At 48.1% G+C, this 19,825-nt stretch overlaps 1 protein-coding gene across 6 annotated transcripts in view; it reads left to right on the forward strand.

The window, feature by feature from the left end:
* Window positions 1–10,178, forward strand: part of Cops7a (COP9 signalosome subunit 7A) — a 33,734-nt gene extending 23,556 nt beyond the window's left edge. Inside the window, exons 5-12 of one of the 6 annotated variants that reach the window (XM_075982778.1) lie at window positions 2,254–2,610; window positions 3,064–3,268; window positions 5,339–5,414; window positions 5,606–5,694; window positions 6,660–6,862; window positions 7,759–7,864; window positions 7,974–8,125; window positions 8,295–10,178. In XM_075982778.1, coding sequence (XP_075838893.1) covers window positions 2,254–2,610; window positions 3,064–3,268; window positions 5,339–5,414; window positions 5,606–5,694; window positions 6,660–6,862; window positions 7,759–7,864; window positions 7,974–8,125; window positions 8,295–8,334 — 1,228 coding nt within the window. In that variant the 3' untranslated portion in view covers window positions 8,335–10,178. Of the gene's footprint in view, window positions 1–2,253; window positions 2,719–3,063; window positions 3,269–5,338; window positions 5,415–5,605; window positions 5,695–6,659; window positions 6,863–7,758; window positions 7,865–7,973; window positions 8,126–8,294 lie in introns of those variants that run through there. The other 5 variants (XM_075982779.1, XM_075982781.1, XM_075982783.1 and 2 more) reach the window with 5 other exon arrangements.
* The last annotated feature ends 9,647 nt before the right edge of the window (window positions 10,179–19,825 follow it).

Consider the following 19,825-nt stretch of genomic DNA (forward strand, 5'->3'; position numbering starts at 1 on the left):
CAACGGGTGGTGGTAGCACAGGCCTTTGATTCCAGCACTTGGGAGGCAGAGGCAGGCGGATCTCTGGGAGTTCAAGGCCAGCCTGGTCTACAAGAGCTAGTTCTAGGATGGGCACCAAAGCTACAGAGAAACCCTGTCTCGAAAAACAAAAAACAAAAACAAACAAAATCTACTTACTTCCCTTTAATCCCAGCACTTGGGAAACAGAGGCAGGCAATCAGTGTAAACTCAAGGCCAGCCTGGTCTGCAAAGCAAGTTCCAGGACAGCAAGGGCTGTTACACAGAGAAACCCTGTCTCAAGAAAGGAAAAAAACAAAAAACAAAACTAACCAACCAAACACTACATACTTTCATTTTGCTTCTCATAAGTGTATATATGTACACCACATGTATGTCTGGTGCCTCGTGGCCCATTCAATTACCTGAAACTATAGTTACAGGTGCCTATAGGTGCTGGTAATCAAACCCAGGTCTTCTCCAAGAACAAGTGTTTTTAAATTCTGAATCAGCTCTCTAGCCTTGGGATTACTTTCTTGATTAATGATTTATGTGGTAGGGCCTAGCCCACTGTGGGTGATACCAGCACTGGGCAAGTAGTCCAGGAAGGGTGCAAGAAAGGTGTTGAATGTGAGCCCTGAAACCAGCATCCTCACGGTGTCTGCTCATCTGGACACTAAAGCCAAATAAATTCTTTCCTCCTCAAGTTGTTTTGATTCCGAGGCCAGCTTGAGCTACAGTGTGAGAGACCCTGTTAAAAAAAATTCTTAATCTCGGGTGGTGGTGCACGCCTTTAATCCCAGCACTCGGGACGCAAGGCAGGTGGATTCCTGAGTTACAGGCCAGCATCTACATAGGAAATTTACATAGGAAATTTCAGGATAGCCAGAACTACTACATAGTGAGAGTGTGTCTCAAAATAGACAAGCAAAATCCTTACAGAAATCCTAGAAGGCAAAGCCAGATGTACTGGTACACATCTGTAATCCCATCACTCGAGAGGCAAGGCACAAGAATAGAAAGTTCATAGAATCACCTTGTACCTTGAGAGAGTGTCAGAGACCTAGATACAGGCTTTCAAAGTAACCTGTGAGACAAAGGAACATAGGATCCAAGTAAATGCGTGTCTGATTCCAGCACTTCCCTAAAGAATGCGAGGCATTACATGTTTGTAATCTAGCACTTGGGAGGCTAAGATAGTATCTTAGGTTCAAAGGCAGTCTGGGCTACAAAGTGAGTTCCAGGCCAGTGTGGGTTATATATTGATCTGAGAGTGTTGGGGAGAGGGAGAGAAAAGGATTAGGACAGAAGGCAACAGGAAGGAGAAATGAGAAGTAATCTGATTCTTGATTCGCCTTAACCCACCTGTTCAAAAACAACTTGAAAGCCAGGCAGTGGTGGGGCACGCCTTTAATCCCAGCATTCGGGAGGCAGAGGCAGGCGGATCTCTGTGAGTTCGAGGCCAGCCTGGTATACAAGAGCTTGTTCCAGGACAGGTTCCAAAGCTACAGAGAAACCGTGTATCGAAATTCAAACGCTCAAAATATAACTTAATGATTACATGTGGTAACCATAACCAAAAGTCTGGTCACGCAGTACAGCTCAGAAAATTTAAGGAAAGAAAACCTGACCAGGAACTTGCTATGTAGCTGAGGCTGGTTTTGAACTCCCGATCCCCCTGCCTCTCTACCTCACAAATGCAAGGATGAGGAGGCATTTGCCACCAATCCTGGCTCCTTTACCTTTTTATTATTTTTTTTATTTTTTATTTTTTTTGTTTTTCGAGACAGGGTTTCTCTGTGGCTTTGGAGCCTGTCCTGGAACTAGCTCTGTAGACCAGAGCTGGTCTCAAACTCATAAAGATCCACCTGCCTCTGCCTCCCGAGTACTGGGATTAAAGGCATACGCCACCATCGCCCGGCTCCCGCTCCTTTACCTTTTAAAAGTTTTTTTTTCTTAAAAACACGAGCGGTTGGGGCTGGAGAGATGGCTCAGCGGTTAAGAGCATTGTCTGCTCTTCCAAAGGTCCTGAGTTCAATTCCCAGCAACCACATGGTGGCTCACAACCATCTGTAATGAGGTCTGGTGCCTTCTTCAGGCTTGCACACAGACAGAATATTGTATGTATAATAAGTAAATAAATATTTTTTGAAAAAAAACCGAGTGGTTGAACTACCCAAACTATGACTACCGCTAATTTCGTCACATTTTCCTCCTCTCTCCGTATATATTGCGTCTTCTCGCCTGCCACTGAAGCTCAAGTCGCCGCAGAGACTTCGTGCCGCCTTCTCCCCTCCTGCAGCACTCGGGCGGCCCGCGATCCAGGATCTCCCCCGAGCTGAGGTTTCCTCAGCGCCCCGCGTACACCGCTCTGGCACCCATAAATCTTATCAACAGAGCGGAAGAGCGCACGTCCCGGGCCATCGGAAAGCGGAAGCAGGCCACAGCCGCCGGAAACCCGCCTCCCGAAAGCGGAAGTACGGCCATAGAAGCTCGCCAGAGACGCGGGCGGCTAGAGCGACCCTGCGGGCGGCCGCAGGAAAGGCTGGGAGCAGCTGCCGGAGGTGACGGAACGGCCGCCCCGCCCCTTGCGCTGGAAGACGAGGCTTCCAGGTAGCCGCCACAGTCTGTTCCAGGGTACGACCCGGCCTTGGGCGCGGACCCGCCGTTCCGGGGCTGCCGCTTTAAGGGAGGGTGGAGCCACTAGTGAGGAGCGTGGAGGTGAGGTCACGTGGTTGCGGCACGTGCAGGACACGAGTTCAGAGCTGGGGGTGCGTCGTCGTTGGGGTTGACACCATGTGCCACCGCTTCCCTCACCGCCTCTTCTGTTTGGGGGCTCAATGGGGTGCACGTGGTGGGGCTTGGGATTAGGCCCCGGATTGGGGGACAGGGTGGGCGTGGCGGACTTTAAGGAACCCTAGAGCTGAGTTTTAGACCCCTTGACCTGATTTCTCAGTGCGTTTGTGGCTTAGTGCCTCGGGAGTGCATGCAGTTCCCTGCCCTTGAGCTGAGCAGGTCCTGCCAGCGCCCAGGGACCTTTAGCTTCACGTTCCTCTTTCCTTGCAGCTCCAGACAACTTGAAGCCAGAGCCCCGCACCTCGGTGCAGCCATGAGTGCGGAGGTGAAGGTGACAGGGCAGAACCAGGAGCAGTTTCTGCTCCTGGCCAAGTCGGCCAAGGGGGCAGCGCTGGCCACACTCATCCATCAGGTGTTGGAGGCCCCTGGTGTCTACGTGTTTGGGGAACTGCTGGATATGCCCAATGTTAGAGAGGTGGGTTGCTTGTGTGGGGAGTCCATGGAGAACCTTGGGCCCGAAGTTTCTTCTAAGCGTGGGCCTGTTTTGTAATCAGTAACCACGCAGGTGAACAGGGTACTGATAATTAACCTTCAATCAAATAAAGGTTTTGCGCTTCTCTTTGGAGACTGGAGATCTGTAAACTTAATGCCCCTCCCTCTGTACACACACTTTTTGCGATGGGGTTTCACTGTGAAGGCTTGACTAGTGTCAGTCACAGCCTGGCTTGACGTTGGACTTGTGACAATCTTCCTGCCTGTGCCTTGTGCAGAATTTAAATCTTTTGTATTTAAAAACGTGGAACACTTCTCGAACTTGAGTGTCATGTACCACCACCCAGCTGGATTTTTAAGTTTTAGGCAAAAGAGCAGGTCATTCAGAATGCTACTTGTAAGTTCCAGCTTTTCCACCAGTGTGATACCTTTTAATAATGTCACCAGCAGGGTGGTGGTGGTGCACACCTTTAATCCCAGCACTCAGGAGTCAGAGGAAGGTGAGTTCGAGGCCAGCCTGGTCTACAGAGTGAGTTTTAGGACTGCCTGGGCTGTTTCACAAAGAAGCCCCGTCTCAATAAACAAAACAAAAACAAAAATCATGTCACCTTGATCAGAGAAACCATATTAAAAGGCTCAGTTTTCTCTTAAAAATGGTGACAAGAAGCTGGAACATAACTCCACTGATAGAATGCTTGCCTACTTACTGTGCATGGGACCTCAGGGTTCATTTCAGAACTTGGGGTGCTAAGGCAAGGGCATCACAAATTTTAGGCCAACCTGGGCAACTTAGACTCCACCTCAAAAAGGAGTAGGGATGTAGCTCAGTGAAAGAGCCTTGTCTGTAGTATGCGAGGCTCTCTAGGGTTGAATTCTCAGAACTGCAAAAAGGAAAAACTATGCCGGGTGGTGGTGATGCATGCCTCAATCCCAGCACTTGGGAGGCAGAGGCAGATAGATCTCTGTGAGTTCAAGGCCAGCCCTGATCTACAGAGTGAGTTCCAGGACAGACACTAAAGCTACACAGAGAAACCCTGTATCTTGAGAGGAGAGAGAGAGAGAGGAAAAGCCTAAGAAGCAGTGTTCTTCACAGTTACAGAAGTAAAATTGTGGGAAAGTCTAAAATCTCCTAAAAATAGAATAAATATATTATCATGTTACCTCCCCAAGTGTCCCATATACTAATTCATTTAAGGTAGATAATGAGTAAATCACTCTGAACATAGCAGAGAACCACTCACAGAAATGACCGAGCAAACAGATTGCCTATGCTGTGGCCCCAGCCTGTGTCCTGAGAGGCTAATAGCAGGGTGTGGCTAAACCGAGCTGAGTTTTAGAAGGCCTGTGGTTGAACCGGAGGAAGTAATGGTTTTTGGTTGCTGTTCCATAGATAACTGGCTATCTTTTGTTCCTGATTTTATCTACAGTGAACTAAGTTGAGGAAACAGTTCCCAGTTGCCTAACGGTGTTTAGTATTCTGCAAAGTGCAAGCTACCAGGCTTGCCCTTCAAGCTTGTATTCAGTTAAAGAGATCAGATAAGTGGATGAAGATGGGCAAGTCGGTTATTTAGCAAGCTTTTACTTCGAGGGCCACGGTTCTGCTGCATCCTTGTAGGCCAGCAGATGCTGGGGCTGTAGCCTTGTTAAAAGGTACTGTTCAGTGAGATCCTGCAGGGATGGCGTGCCAGAGTGAGCGAGGGGCGGTATGAAACACTAGTGGATGATGTACGACCCTCTCACTGAGGACGGTCTGAAACAGGCCACAAATCTGTGACCTCTGGGGGCCAAAATAGAGTAATTTATAATGTCTGATGTCTGCGTGTGATCCTCTGAACACTGAATGTTTTCAACCCTGATTTAGGGTAAGAATTCAATGTGTAGTAGCATGTGAAAGGGCTAGAGGTGGAGTGAGTGAGACTGTAGAGCAAGGGTGTATGTTTGGAGACGTAGAGAAAGCCTCTTGGTGGACCAGGATAGGTTTTTTTTGAAGGACGGGGTCAACAAGTTGAGTTCAAAATAGGTCCTTCCTGTCACTTCCCTTATGTTCTTGCAGTTGGCAGAGAGCGACTTTGCCTCCACCTTCCGGCTGCTGACAGTGTTTGCCTATGGGACCTATGCTGACTACTTAGGTAACTAGGGGCTGGAGCCGTCATGCTGTGGGGGCAGGAGAAGGGTGGCTTCTGGAGAGACCTGGAAGAAACTCCTGGGGTGCCCTACTTAGATGCCATAAGTGAGCTGGGCAGCCTAAGATCGTGATGGTGCAGAAAACTTGGAAGAAACTGCTAATAATAAGACTTCTGGGCTTCTGTTCCTTTCCTAGCTGAAGCCAGGAATCTTCCCCCACTTACCGAGGCTCAGAAGAATAAGCTTCGACATCTCTCAGTTGTCACTCTGGCTGCCAAAGTCAAGGTAAGTGACAGTCCTGAAGCCTGCCATCCTATTGTCTGTTCCTGGGAGAGCCATTGACCTCCCTCTGGCTCGGTCAGTACCAATTCTCCATTACTGCAGTCAGTTAGGGGTGATAGTCTCTCAGTGTGGACCTGAGTTCTAAGTTATCATCTCTTGTGTTTGGTGTCAAACTAGCCACCAGGACACCGTCCTGTTTATCGCCATATAGAGTTCTAGGGCTCAGAGCTGGAGATGGGGTTCTTGTTCCGTGAAGCAAGCACCAGGCTTCTGTTTGCTAAACTAAGACGTGTGTATCTCAGAAGTATCCCTGTGGTCGCAGCCTTTTGTCACAGTACATCATGTCTGCCTAGTCATCTCTCCCACTTGCTCACTAGAATTGAGCCCTGGTGATTTTTGCTGGAGTCAGGCTCATAGTTGTGGATGCCTTGACTAAGTCTGTGTGCTAAGCACAGTAACTCCAGACCCCTCCTTTGATCCTCTGATGTAATACAATACCCTTAGCTACTGCCAAAGAATTGGCACCAGGAAGATGTCATACTCTGGCTGTGCTGTAGGAGGTGAGGGCTAGTAGGAGAGCATCTGTCATGTGTTTTAAGAGGGTCTTTTTTTGAGTCTGGTGTCGTGTCTCATGTCACCTGAGCACTTAGGAGGCTGAGGCAGAAGGATTAGTGTGAGATCAAGTCTAGCCTGGACTACATAGTGAGTTCCAAGCCAGCCTGGGCTGTAGCATGAGAACCTGTGTCAAAATACCAGAAAAGAAAAGAAAGTGAAAAGGGTATTCTTTTCTGCTGATGTTCTTGGGATGGTACCACGTCTTGCTTTAGAACTAACTTTTTCTAGGAAATGGTTTAAGGATAGGAGATGAAGGCAGGTGGGACTCAGCCTTGTGGGGAAAGTGGGGAAAAGAGGAGAGGATTATGGAAAGACCTTCTCTGCTTTGAACCCTCGTCTGCTCCTGGCTCCAGTGCATCCCATATGCAGTGTTGCTTGAAGCTCTTGCCCTTCGGAACGTGCGCCAACTGGAAGACCTTGTGATTGAGGCTGTGTATGCTGATGTCCTTCGTGGCTCCCTGGATCAGCGCAATCAGCGGCTAGAGGTTGACTACAGTATTGGGCGGGACATCCAGCGCCAGGACCTCAGTGCCATTGCCCGAACCCTGCAGGAGTGGTGAGAACTTGTCAGGCCTTGACTGCTTCCTTATACAAGAAGGAGAGCGCAGGGCTGGGCTACAGAGGGTTAGCCCAAGAGGAGAAAAAGAGACCAGCACTTTCCTCCAGAGGCTTCCGAGGAAACAAGCTTGACAGGGATGCTGGGTGCTAAGAGGCAGGATTGTTGGGGCAGTAATTGGGGAAGGGAATGGGAGTGGTGCTCTTGAGGTTTCTTAATGGGAGGCTTAATCGCTGTCAGAGGCTGAATTTAGTACAATAGCACATAGCACCATGGGTTATGGGTCTCTGTCTCCTTTTCTTTTTTTGTATCCCTGTCTAAATATATTATGATCTCACTGTGTATCCCAAAATCCTCTGCCTCTTCTTCCCAGTATTGAGATTACAAGCATGCACCGTTGCACACCACCGTGGCTGGCACTCCTGTTTCGTGTGTGGTTACTACCCTTATCTTTTTGTTGTTGTTGTTGGAATTTTAGTTTATCATTTTTAGCTGTGTGTGTGTAGTAGAGGGGTGGGTGTGCAGATGAGTGCAGGTGCTCACAGGGCCAGAGGTGTCAGATCCCCTGGAATTGGTGGTTGTGAGTCACCCGGTGTGGGTGCTGGGAATCGACGCAGGTTCTCTAGAAGAACAATACATGTTCTTTATCACTGAGCCATTTCTCCAACACCCCCGGTCCCACCCACATTGTATGTATCACTCAACTTTCTTATCCAACTCCAGGGTTTTTGCTGATGAGAATCTGTCGGAGCTGCTCCCCAGGTGTCCTGGTGAGGGCTCCCAGCCTAGGCCAGGGTTTCGAGTCCCCCTCAGAAGCTTGCTCTTGAGTTTCTTTATTGAGTCTGTGATCACAGCCCTCTTCTGCTGACACCTTTCATCTGCCATGGTTCCCACAGGTGCGTGGGCTGTGAGGTTGTGCTGTCCGGCATCGAGGAGCAAGTCAGCCGTGCCAACCAGCACAAGGAGCAGCAGCTGGGCCTGAAGCAGCAGATCGAGAGTGAGGTAAGCAGGCAGGACTCCTGGCTTGTGCACAGGGGCTGGGATGTGGATAATCAGGACCTGTCAGGTTCTGGAACCTGCTTTGCTATCCTCATTCCTTTCATCCTGATAGGTTGCCAACCTTAAAAAAACCATTAAAGTTACAACAGCAGCAGCAGCTGCGGCCACTTCTCAGGATCCTGAGCAGCACCTGACAGAGCTGAGAGAACCAGCTTCTGGCACCAACCAGCGCCAGCCCAGCAAGAAAGCTTCAAAGGGCAAGGGGTGAGCCCGTGTGGGGAGCTGCTTGTTTCTGGGTACCTCACTCTTACCTTGGGGACCTCAGCCTGGCTGCTCCACTTGCTTTAGTCATTTGCATGGGGTTGGGAGTGGGGGTGTCCTCCAGGAATTAGGGGATCCCTTGCATCCCCTCTCTCTCTCTTCCCCTTGCCAGACTCCGAGGGAGCGCCAAGATTTGGTCCAAGTCGAACTGAAAGGACTTGTTTCTTCCTTGGGAATGTGGGGTCCCAGCTGCCTACCTGCCTACCCCTTAGGAGTCCTCAGAGAGCCTTCCTGTGCCCCTGGCCAGCTGATAATCCTAGCTCATGACTTTTCATCTCCTCCACCCCCAAGCATAAGCCACACCCTCTGTAGGGAGAAGGCCAGTACAGGTCACGTTTGGTTGGTACTTCTGTGTTCCATTTCCTCTTCCTGCCACGCTTGCTGTCATCTTCACTCACACTGTTGGTGCCCATTTCCCATGTCATTGAGCAGGTTGGCAGGCCTATGGAGGGTGCTGGCTCTTCACCACCCACAGGTGTTCTCTACCACGCCTACTCCTGCATGCCTAATCTGCAGTTCCTCCTCCCTCCCTGTGCCTATTGGGCTGCATCTGAAAAGCCATGGGGAAGGGTGTCCTCCACCTTCATCCCAGCCTTAGAGTTCTGGGAGTGGCCGACGCTTTGGTCCCAGAAGCCATCACACTACAGTTGTTTCTTGTCCTCCCTTGTCTCCTTGGGTCTGGGAGTACTGCTTCAGCGACCCCAGAGCCTGAGAACAGCTATTTTTGAGAAGTTAAGAAATGGTTCTTTGTTAACTAATCATCTTAGGAAACCCAATGGAAATCCTGGAAAGATTTATATCTCTTCTTGTGATTTTGGAGGGGAAGAGAATATAGATTGTATATTTAAAAAAAGGTATATATGAATAGGTCTATATATAACATGACACAGAAATAAATCTATGAGGAATCTGTGTACAAAAATGCCGGGAACTGGGCCTCTTCTGTCTTTGATGTTTGTTAACAGGGAGAAGACTAATCCCCAGCCCCTCTAAAGCCGAGTGCTGGAAAGTGAGAGGAACCAGATACTGTTTGCAGACTCCTGGCTAGCAGCCGGGAGGCAGACCCTGGGCAGGTTGCTCCTACCTCAGCCCATGCTCAGAAGTAATGGGCGCCTACTGAGCACCACCATGTCCTAACAGTGGAGCTGAGGACTGACCACCACTGTCCCTACGCCCAAGGACCCGCAGTGTAGGTACTGAGCACCACCATGCCCTAACAGTGAGGCTGCAGACTGACCACCACTGTCCCTACGCTCATGGACCTGCAGTGCAGTCTGTTCCTTTCACCTCAGAATCACAAGGGGAGGTGTTGGTAGTGAACTTGAATTTTCACATTGAAAACACATAAAACTATTAGCTTTGTTGGTCTTTGGCCCTTTTATTTCCCAAGAAGTATGGCAGGAGGTCGGCCTAGAAGCACTGCTTGCTTCCTAGAGGTGGGGGTGCAGTTGAAGGTGGGCGGTTGAACCCTCACTCGAGTGTGAAGTGCTGTCTTTGAAGGGCCTAGTGGGTCTAGGTAACTGGGTCTGTGCTGTTCTCTAGCTGGGGATTTAGAATGAATTTTCTTTTTTTTTTTTTCCCTTGTTTTGGACAGCATCTCTGTATGTAACCCTGGCTGTCTTGGAACTCCTGTGTTGAGCAGGCTGGCCTAGACTCACAGAGATCCACCTGCCTCCGTCCCCAGAATGCTAAGAATAAAGACAGGTGTCATCCTGTCTGACTACAGACAAATTGCTCTTACTGCTTAAACTAGCAGTCGCTGGGCCGGACAGTAGGGGCACAGTCCTTTTGTTTTTGTTTGTTTAGGGGTAGTTATTGTTGAGACAAGTCTTGTGCATTTCAGGCTAGCCTTGAATGGCCTTGAATTTAGAGGCCTCCTGCCTCCAGCTGAGTGCTGGAATTCCGTGTGTTCACCACTCTCGGTTTCTCAGCTTCGCCCTAGATAAGCAAGCTGCTTGACTCTCTTGCTTCTGAAATAAACCTTTTTTGTCCCAGACCCTCTAGTGTACGGAAGGTGCTGGTTTCTGGTGTTCTGAGCCTGTCCTCTGACCTCTACCCATGCCCCGGCTTTTCCCTTGGAACTTAGTTGTCTCCTTTCGTGGAGGCCGGTTCCAGACCACTGCTTCTGCATTCAACATTAACAGCTCTGAAGTGCCAAGACAGCTTTGAACTGCTGGGAAGCGGGGAGGGAGGGGGGACAGGGTGGGGGTGAGGAGGAGACACGGACACTACACGCACCATTCCTGTCCCTCAGGACACAGTAGTGCAGCGTGGATCTGAGGCACTGAGAGCTCCTGTTTTAAATCATAAGGGAAGGAAATGATTGCTAGGCTCAGTTTTGTTTCTTTCTGTTTTGTTGTGTTGAGACAGCATTCCTCTGTGTAGCCCTGGCTGTCTTTGGATCTCTGTAGACCAGCCTGGCCTCAAATTCACAGAGACCTCCTTGCCTCAGCCTCCCAGGTGCTGAATTAAAGGTGGGTTATTATGCCTCTTGAGGGCTTGGTTTTTAATCATGAAATTTGTTCAAAGGTTAAGGATTCCATGTGCTCACGGTACATGGAGTCCTCAACAAGCATGCCACCTACCCGAATACTCACATGTACTGACCCCTCCTGTGCTGCAGCCCTAAGTCATGAAAGTTCAGAGTTCACATACATGAAACATGGCAAATGAGTATGCCAGAGGCTGGAGGGAGACATGGCTGAGTGGATAACATCTCTGCTCTGCAAGCTTGAGGGGCTGGGTTCAGACGCCCAGAATCCACTGTAGACCCTGGGGGGGGGTGACTGCAACCCAGTGCTTCCGGGAGACGGGCCCTGAAGACTACCCTGACGCTTGTGGGCCAGCTAGCCAGGCATTCACTGGGGGAAGGAGGCAGAAGCTCTGTCAAGAAACCCACTTTCAAATGAGGTGGAAGGTCAGGACTGACACCTGTCACCTAAGGCTGCCCTTTGACCTCCCAGACTCTCAGACCTAGCAGGTGAAGCCAGGCAGGTGTGGTGGTACATCCTTTTTCCAGCTTGGGAGGCTGAGGCAGGAGGCTCTCAAATTCAAAGCTAGTCTGAGCTACATGTTAAGGTCCTCAAAAAAATACAAGAGCTGGAGCTGTATAGCTCCTTGCTAGGGTATTTACTGCTCCCAAGACTGATTTTGATCCCTAGCGCTACCGCCCTGTGTGGTAAGTACCCATTCCCTTGAGCTGGAAAAGAGGGCTCAACATGTAAGGGTCTCTTGCCTCCAGGTCTGATAAAACCATGAGTTCACGCTGGGCGGTGGTGGCACACACCTTTAATCCCAGCACTTGGGAGGAAGAAGCAGGTGGATCTCTGACTTTGAGGCCAGCCTGGTCTATAAGAGCTAGTTCCAGGACAGCTAGGGCTACACAGAGAACCAGACTTGAAAAAAAAAAGTTCGATCCCTGGACCCCGTGTGTGTGTGAAACAGAAGTTCTTGAAGGCAAATGGTAAGTACAGATTAGACCATGCCTAGTCTGTTTTTCCTTTGCTTGTTATATTTGTAGTTTTAAATTTTTAATGTATAAAAGTGTTTGCATTTGTGTCTGTGTATCAAGGGGGTGGGGGCTGCAGAGGGCATCAGATCCCCTGGAACTGGATTTACTTAAGGTTCTGAGCTACCATGTGGATGCTGGGAATCAAACCTGAGTCCTCTGCAAGAGCAGCCTGTGCTGTTGCTTGGGAGTCATCTCTTCAAGCTCTAAAAACCTTGAAATTTTAAAAATGAAATAGAAATTAGCTCACAGAGTAGTGGGTTTGCATGGGCTTTTTCATCCTCAGCTCTGCTTCTACTCCGTGTTATGGAGATTACTCCCCAGCCCACCCTCTGCTCAGTTTAGTTTGTTTTGGTTTTTGGAACCGGGGTTTCACGTAGCCCAGTTTTGGCCCAGAACATCACTGTGAAGCTGAAGGTGACCTTGAATTCTTGGGATTACAGGCTTGCACCATCACGCACACCTACGGGATCTTGCTACTTAGTAGAGACGCCCTGTGTACTATTTATTGAATGCGTTAGAGATCAGACATTCACAGAGGCTGGAGAGATGGCTCAGTTGTTGAGAGTACATAATTCTCTTGCACTGAACCCTAGTTGTATTCCCAGCCTCCAAAGTAGATGGCTTACAACTGTCTCTAACTTGAGCTCCGTTAAGATTTGATTGGCATCTGCATTCCCTTGAACATACCCATACACAGATATACACATATCCACAGTAAAAAGAACTCAAGAAAATCCCATGAAATCCATACATAAGAAGGCTACTAAAGGGGCTGGAGAGATGGCTCAGAGGTTAAGAGCACTGACTGCTCTTCAGGATATCCTGAGTTCAATTCCCAGCAATCACATGGTGGCTCACAACCATCTGTAATGAGATCTGGTGCCCTCTTCTGGCCTGCAGGTGTACATGGAAGCTGAACACTGTACATAATAAATCTTAGGGGGAAAGAAGGCTACTAAAACTCATAGTGGTAGGGAAAGTTTTTTCTACTTAGGTGAACTTAGTCTAACATCGGTGGGTAGAAGAGAGTTCAGGGATGTATATAAATTCAAGCACTGCTGCTCTGCAACAAATCAGCCTGAACTAGAGGCTTAAGGCAGCCTGCTAGCTGGGCACGGTGGTGCACGCCTGCAATCTCAACATTTGTGATGCTGAGGTAGAGTTGCTGCAAGTCTGAATTCCAGGCTACCAAGAACTGTATAGCAAGTCCCTGTGACAAATCCCCAGCATATTGTGTTTGGTTGTATGGTAAGAATCTGGGTAGAGCTGAGCTGAGTTCTCACTTCAAGGTTTCTCACAAGGCTACATTTTAGGTCTGAGCCATTGGGCTGAGTGTAACTCGCTGGTGGTGCACTTGCCTGGCATGGGTTCGATCCCCCCTTCCCACGAAAGGAAAGAGTATTCAGTAAGGCCATGGTTCTCTCAAATGTGGTTGACTTGCTTCTGACTCAGTGGTCAGCAGAAATCACCTCATGGGTGTTATCAGGGCACTGAGCAATGGTTAGTGGCCACTCAGGTAGCCACTGATCATCGTAAGAACCAGAAAGACTGCACCAGCAGGATGAAGTCACCAAGAATGACAACAGATCATTTCCACCACTGAGTCATGCAGCCTATGCCCGAGAGGGGGGGAGCTTTTTACACAGGGTGACCTGGCAGAAAGCAGGGAGCCTTGGTAGCCATGATGTAAATTGCCTACCAAAGGCAGTATTTCTGTGGACTTCCAGCTGCAAAATCCCTGTGCAAGCCAGGCAGTGGCAGCACACAGCTCTAATACCAGCACTTAGGAGGCAGAGGCAGGCAGACCTCAACATACATTTAAAATATAGCAATAGCCAGATGATTGTAGCACATGCCTTTAATCCCAACACTCTGGAAGCAGAGGCAGGCAGACCTCTGAGTTTAAGACCAGCCTGGTCTACAGAGTGAGTTCAAGGGCAACCAGGTCTACCTAGAGAAACCCTGTCTCAAAAACAAAAATTCCGGGCTGGAGAGATGGCTCAGAGGTTAAGAGCACTGGCTGCTCTTCCAGAGGTCCTGAGTTCAATTCCCAGCAACCACATGGTGGCTCACAACCATCTGTACTGACATCTGGTGCCCTCCTCTGGCATGTGGGCAGAGGCAGAATGTTTATACATAATAAATAAATAAATCTTTAAAAAAAATTCCTGTGCCAATTCCTGTAAGTTTAAAGGGGACTTTGAGATGTCTTAGTGGGTAAACCTCCCTCAAGTTATCCTCTGACTTCATACACACGTGTACTTGATATGAACATGCCTACACATGTCCACATGCACTAAATATGTAAGAATCTCTAGATCAGGTCTAAGCTGGGAAGTCCTGGGTATGAAGCCCTCTTGCCCAGATGAATGGCAACGTGGACTGACTGCGACCTGGTATTGAGGACTCTGGAGGACAGGTAAAGGCCCAGCCACCACCGGGAGGGATTAGCAAAGGTTAAACTGAGGGCACGGAGCGTGAGCAAGACAGAGCTTATCTTCTGATGTTCTCAAGTGTGTGGTTATAAACTGAAGGTTTGTGAGCTAAGAAGTGTTGGATGAGCTGAAAAGCGGTTGACAGAGAAAGCCCCATCTTGCCTGGGGTTAAAAAGAAACCTAACAAGGACATGGCTTTGATACCAACTAAAAGCTAGGGTAGGAGTGAACTTAGGAGGAGGAAGGCACCATGCTAGGAAGAAGAGCAGGGCCAGTTCCTGGATACAGGAGTGTTAGCCTGTACCTCCTGCTTGGCCAAACCTGAGATGTGTGGGGCAGGATATACAGGGTGGCTTTTTGTTGTCGTTGATGTTTGTTTGTTTGTTTTGTCAGACTGTTGGTAAATATTGACTGAAAAGCCTGAGGTAGTAGAAAATGTCTGTTAAATTAGGCACTCTAGGCATTGGAGTTTGGGGTGATTTTTTTTTTTTTTTTGTCTCTTTGCCTGAATCTATTTTCTGGAGCTGGATCTATGGTTTGGTGGTTAAAAGCACTTGTTGCTTTTGCCAAGGACCCAGGTTTGGTTCCCAGCATCCACATAGCATCTAACAACCCCCTGTAACTCCAGTTCCCTTCTTCTGGCCACTGTGGGTACTGCGTGCACATGGTGCACAGACATACATGCAGGCAAAATACCCATAGACTTAAAATTAAATACATCTATCTGCCGGGCAGCGGTGGTGCAGGCCTTTAATTCCAGCACTCAGGAGGCAGAGGCAGGCGGATCTTTGTGAGTTCGAGGCCAGTATGGTCTACAGAGCCAATTCCAGGACAGGCATCAAAGATACACAGAGAAACCCTATCTCAAAAAAACCAAAAATGAATGAATGAATGAATGAATGAATGAATGGACGAATACATCTTTGGGGTCAGTAGGTTCATCAATCTGTCATTCTGCTGTCATTATTGGACTTAGAAGCCCAGCCTGTGCTCCAGCAAGGCAGGCTTAGCAGCTGTACTCAGTAAGCTAGTTAAAAGAACTAAATTCATAGTGGAAAAGAAAAAAGGCTTATTCAGTGTGGCCACACCGGGAAAAGGGACAAAGAGACCCAGTGCCCTGCCCTGTTCAGTGAGATTAAGGTTTGAGTGGAGGGCCAGAGTCACACCTATCTAAGCAGTCTAGGACAGCATGTGGTCAGACCACCACTGTCTCTTCTGTGGTCTGACAAGTTGTGAATCTCTTTCCAGGAAAGCAGTCTCCCTTCTGGCTGTGTTAGCCTCTCAAATTCTCCTTACCAGCATGAAGTTTATGGGGAAACCTGGGAGGCAGGCAGATCTCTGAGTTCGAGGCCAGTCTTGTCTACAAAGGGAGTTACAGGACACTCAAGGCTGTTACACAGAGAAACCCTGTCCTGAAGAGAGAGAAAAAGAAAGGAAAAAGTTTACAGAAGGATGTTCATTTTTTCAATTGATAGCCAAAACAGGGGACCCAAAGGTCTCTTTAGTGTCCTCAACCCTGCCAGGCAGGTCACACTCACAGGTGGAATGCAGGGACCAAGTATGAGGGTCTCAGGAAAGTGTTAGCAGAGAGAACCTAGGTTCAGTATTCCATCATAGCTTTCTCCTTCATTGTTGCCAGACCTGGACTCCAAAGCAGCCTGAACGTGAGGTGTGCGTGAGGGGCAGACTGAAATGGCTCTGCCCTAGAGCCTCTCCTGCAGATTTGATTTCCCTAGGCTGTCTCTGGAGGCCATGACAGTACAGCATGGTGCAAGGGTGTGTGCACACAAACATGCACCCTCACTCACACCTGTAGAGGGAGCACCTACACTCCGCGCTCCCAGGACTGGGGTAGGGGTCTTGAGTACAAGTCTAGAATTGGTTACACAGCCTGGCCTATATGGAGACCCTGCTTCAAAACCAACCAGTTTCCTTCCCCACCCACTTCTCTCGCTGTATGTTTACCTCAAATTGTGATTCTTGCCTTTTTTTTTTCCTTGTGGTACTAGAAGTTGAGCCAGAGCTCTAGTCATGCTAGGCAAACTCTTAGGGTTACATCTTAAGGTGGGCGTAGAATAAACTACTTGATTGTAATCTTCCCTAGAACTCAGCATTAATCTTCAGTCTGTGGAGTTTCATTATTTGTAGTATTTTATTCTTGTCCTTAGAAATAGGTGTGTCAGCTAACCATAAAAGAAGGTGTCAGGCAGTGGCGGCACACACATTTAAGCCCAGCGGATCTCTGAATTCGAGGCCAGCCTGGTCTGCAGAGTGAGTTCCAGGACAGCCAGGGCTACACAGAGAAACCGTTTCTAAAAATAACAGCAAAAAAGAAGATAAAGGGACCTGTGTGATGGTAACATACCTCCATAGTTCACTAAGGTGATAAACAAATCCTAAGGAGATAGTGATAAGTTTGTCTTCTGGACGGCTTGGTAAACCATATTCCTTAGGCTGTATGAAGCCCACTGCCTTGCCTGGTTGTGTGTGTGTGTGTGCACGCGTGCACATATGTGTGTTTTGGGGAGGTGGTATAGGTCAAAGGACAACTTTGGGTATTGCTCCTCAGGCACCATCCGTGGTTTTTTTTTATTTTTATTTTTTTTTTTAATTTTTTGGTTTTTCGAGACAGGGTTTCTCTGTGGCTTTGGAGCCTGTCCTGGAACTAGCTCTGTAGACCAGGCTGGTCTCGAACTCACAGAGATCCGCCTGCCTCTGCCTCTGCCTCCCGAGTGCTGGGATTAAAGGCGTGCGCCACCACCGCCCGGTTATCCGTAGTTTTTGATTTTGTTTTTTGGTGGCATTCACTAGCTAGGGACTTACCAAGTGGCCTAGACTGGCTGGCCAGTGAACCCCAGGAGTCCTGTGTCTCCTCCTCCCCAGCACAGGATCACAAGTTTGTATGGCCATTGGCTTTTGTTTTGTTTTTTTTAAGTACAGGTTCTGGGAATTAAACTCAGGTTTTACACATGGAGCTCTCTGCCCAATTCTACACTGCATTTTTTTTATAAATAAAATTTTAACATAATTATGTCTCATTTATTTAGATGTTTGCTTAATGTTGCTTTTGTGTTACAGTATCAAAGTTGAGTGTTGGGAGAGATATTGGGCCTATAAAGCCCAAGATATTTATTATCTGGCCACAGAAGAAGCTTGCCGATCCCTACCTACAACCACTAAATATATGTATAAAGAGAGGTATTGAAATAACACAGAGGAATTTAGTGAAAAAAAAATCAATACATTACTTTCAGTATTCAGTAATGCAGGCCTGTAATCCCGACACTTGGGAGGCAGAGGCAGGAATATCGTAGCCTCAGCTCCATAATGTGACCCTGACTTAAATAACAAAATAAGGAGCTGGAAAAAGGGCTCAGCCACTAAAGACTATGCTCACAACCCAATGTCAAAAGTAAGAAAAGTAAATCTTAAAAAAAAAAAAATATGGAGCTGGGCAGTGGTGGCATAAGCCTTTAATCCCAGCACTTGGGAGGCAGAGTCAGGTAGATCTCAGTGAGTTCAAGGCCAACCTGGTCAACAAAGAGAATTTCAGGACAACCAGGACACAGAGAAACCCTGTTTGGGGAAGGAAAACAAAAAGAATACTAAAGAACATTCAAATGAACCTGAACAATTCTGGAAAACAGTAACAGGAGTTACAAATGCAGTGACAGAAGTAAGTCACCTACCTGCACATTCCAATTCAAACAGAATGCAGCTATTTGCTAGTTCCAAAAATCCCACAGTGGGCTAAAAGTAAGACTAGGGAGAATACACCATCAGACACTAAATAAAATAAGTTAAATCGGGACTGGCCAGATGGCTCAACTAATAAACGTCTTCTGTCGAATCTGATGTCCGGTTTGATCCCCAGGACTCCTGAAAGTTATCTTCTGACACACACACACGCATGCACGTCCATGAGCACACATACAGAAAATAAATGCAAAAAATTTTAATTAAGGGCCAGGAGAGATGACTCAGGTTAATGAATGAAAATGAGGACATGGCTGATGCTAGGTCTGGCTGAGACAGGTTTTATCGTAGATATGACGGAAGAGTTCAGCCAGAGGTATCTGGAAGGGTCCTGACTGAGCGGCCCTGAGAGGTGGGGGTGGTGGACCAAGAGAGGAGCCAAGAAGCCAAGAGAGACTGCAGTTGATAGAGAACTCAGAAACTGGGGGGGGGCGGGGGGCGGGGTGAAGATGGTGGGAGGAGCCACAGGTCCTGAGTGAGATTTGTACCAGGTTTCTTTGGGACCTGACAGGGTACTGGCTGTTCTGCCAAGGATTTGGGCTCAGTTCCAAGCACCCACTTGGCAGCTCCAGGGCAACCTGATGCCCTCTCTTGGTCTCCACAGCACCAGCCATCACACATGTAGTACATAGACTTACATTCAGACAAAATACCCGTATACACATAAAGTATTAAAATAATTCTTTTTTTTTTCAGTAAAAAAGAAATGGTTGTAATATCGGTTAACAGTTAAAAGGGGGGCATTACATAATGATGAAACCGTTTTCTAAGGAAACACTCTCTGGAAATGTAACTTATGTCTATAACTATAGAGCTTCAAGCCATGGGAAGATAGATTAAGAGACATGGATAGCCACAAATACAGTTGAAGGCATCTGTTGTGCAGGGGCTTCTGAGTCGACCCAGAACACACCCAGACACCAGATTCTCAGCACAAAGGAGCATTGCCCAGAGGGACAGGAGGTGGGAGGGGGGCGGGTGTGAGGTGGGGGGAGATTGGAGGGGGCTCCCTCTGGATCCTCAGGCCAAGACAGTGGCAAGTGTCTGTGCAAGAGTGATTTTTTGGCTTTGGTTTTTCGAGACAGGGTTTCCCTGTGTAGCCCTGGCTGTCCTGGAACTTGCTCTGTAGACAAGGCTGGCCCCCAACTAGTAAAGATTTGCCTGCCTCTGTCTCTGCTGGGATTAAAGGCATGTGCCACCAGTGTCCAGCTGCAGCAGTGGTTAAGGAGAAAATGGGAAGTCTGTGTTGGTATGAGTTGGTAAGCTCTGATTGGACAGGTCAGTCAGTATAGCCAAATAATGAATTTTGATAGTTGGACCTTGGTGTTTTAGTCGGGCATAAGGAAGTGGTCAAATAAGGGAATAGATCTTGGTGGCTAGCTTTAGGGATGTGATCTAACAGTTTAGAGGGAGAAGAGGAGAGGGCACCATGTTGGCCATGCTCAGATCTGTTAGAGAGCCCTTCATGTAACAGCTTCGGCTGTTGACTTGACACAAACTAGAGAAGCGGGCAGAGGGACCCTCAACTGAAGAATCACCTATGGCTGTAGCTGTGAGGTGTTTTCTTAATTGCTAGTTGATTTAGGAAGGCCGGTCACACTGTGGGTGGCACCCCTAGGGGTGTGTCTGGGCTGTATCAGAAAGGCAGCTGAGCAAGCCTGGGCACAAACCCTGTTCTCCCACAGTCTCCGTTTCAGTTCCTGCCTCCAGGTTCCTGCTTGATCTTCTGCTTCGACTTCCCCTCGATGGTGAACTCTAACCTGTAAGCTGAAACAAACCTGGTCCTTCCCCAAGTTGCTATAGGTCAAAGTATTTATCACAAAAAGAAATAAATAGTCCCAAACCTCAATAACCAGCAAGTAAGTAAACAGGAAGATAGAGAACCAAACAATTCCACCAACTAGCAGGGTCGAGGTGACACATAGCAAACCTCTGAGGCTG

The sequence above is a fragment of the Microtus pennsylvanicus genome, chromosome 8, assembly GCF_037038515.1.
Source record: "Microtus pennsylvanicus isolate mMicPen1 chromosome 8, mMicPen1.hap1, whole genome shotgun sequence".
NCBI classification, from domain to species: domain Eukaryota; kingdom Metazoa; phylum Chordata; class Mammalia; order Rodentia; family Cricetidae; genus Microtus; species Microtus pennsylvanicus.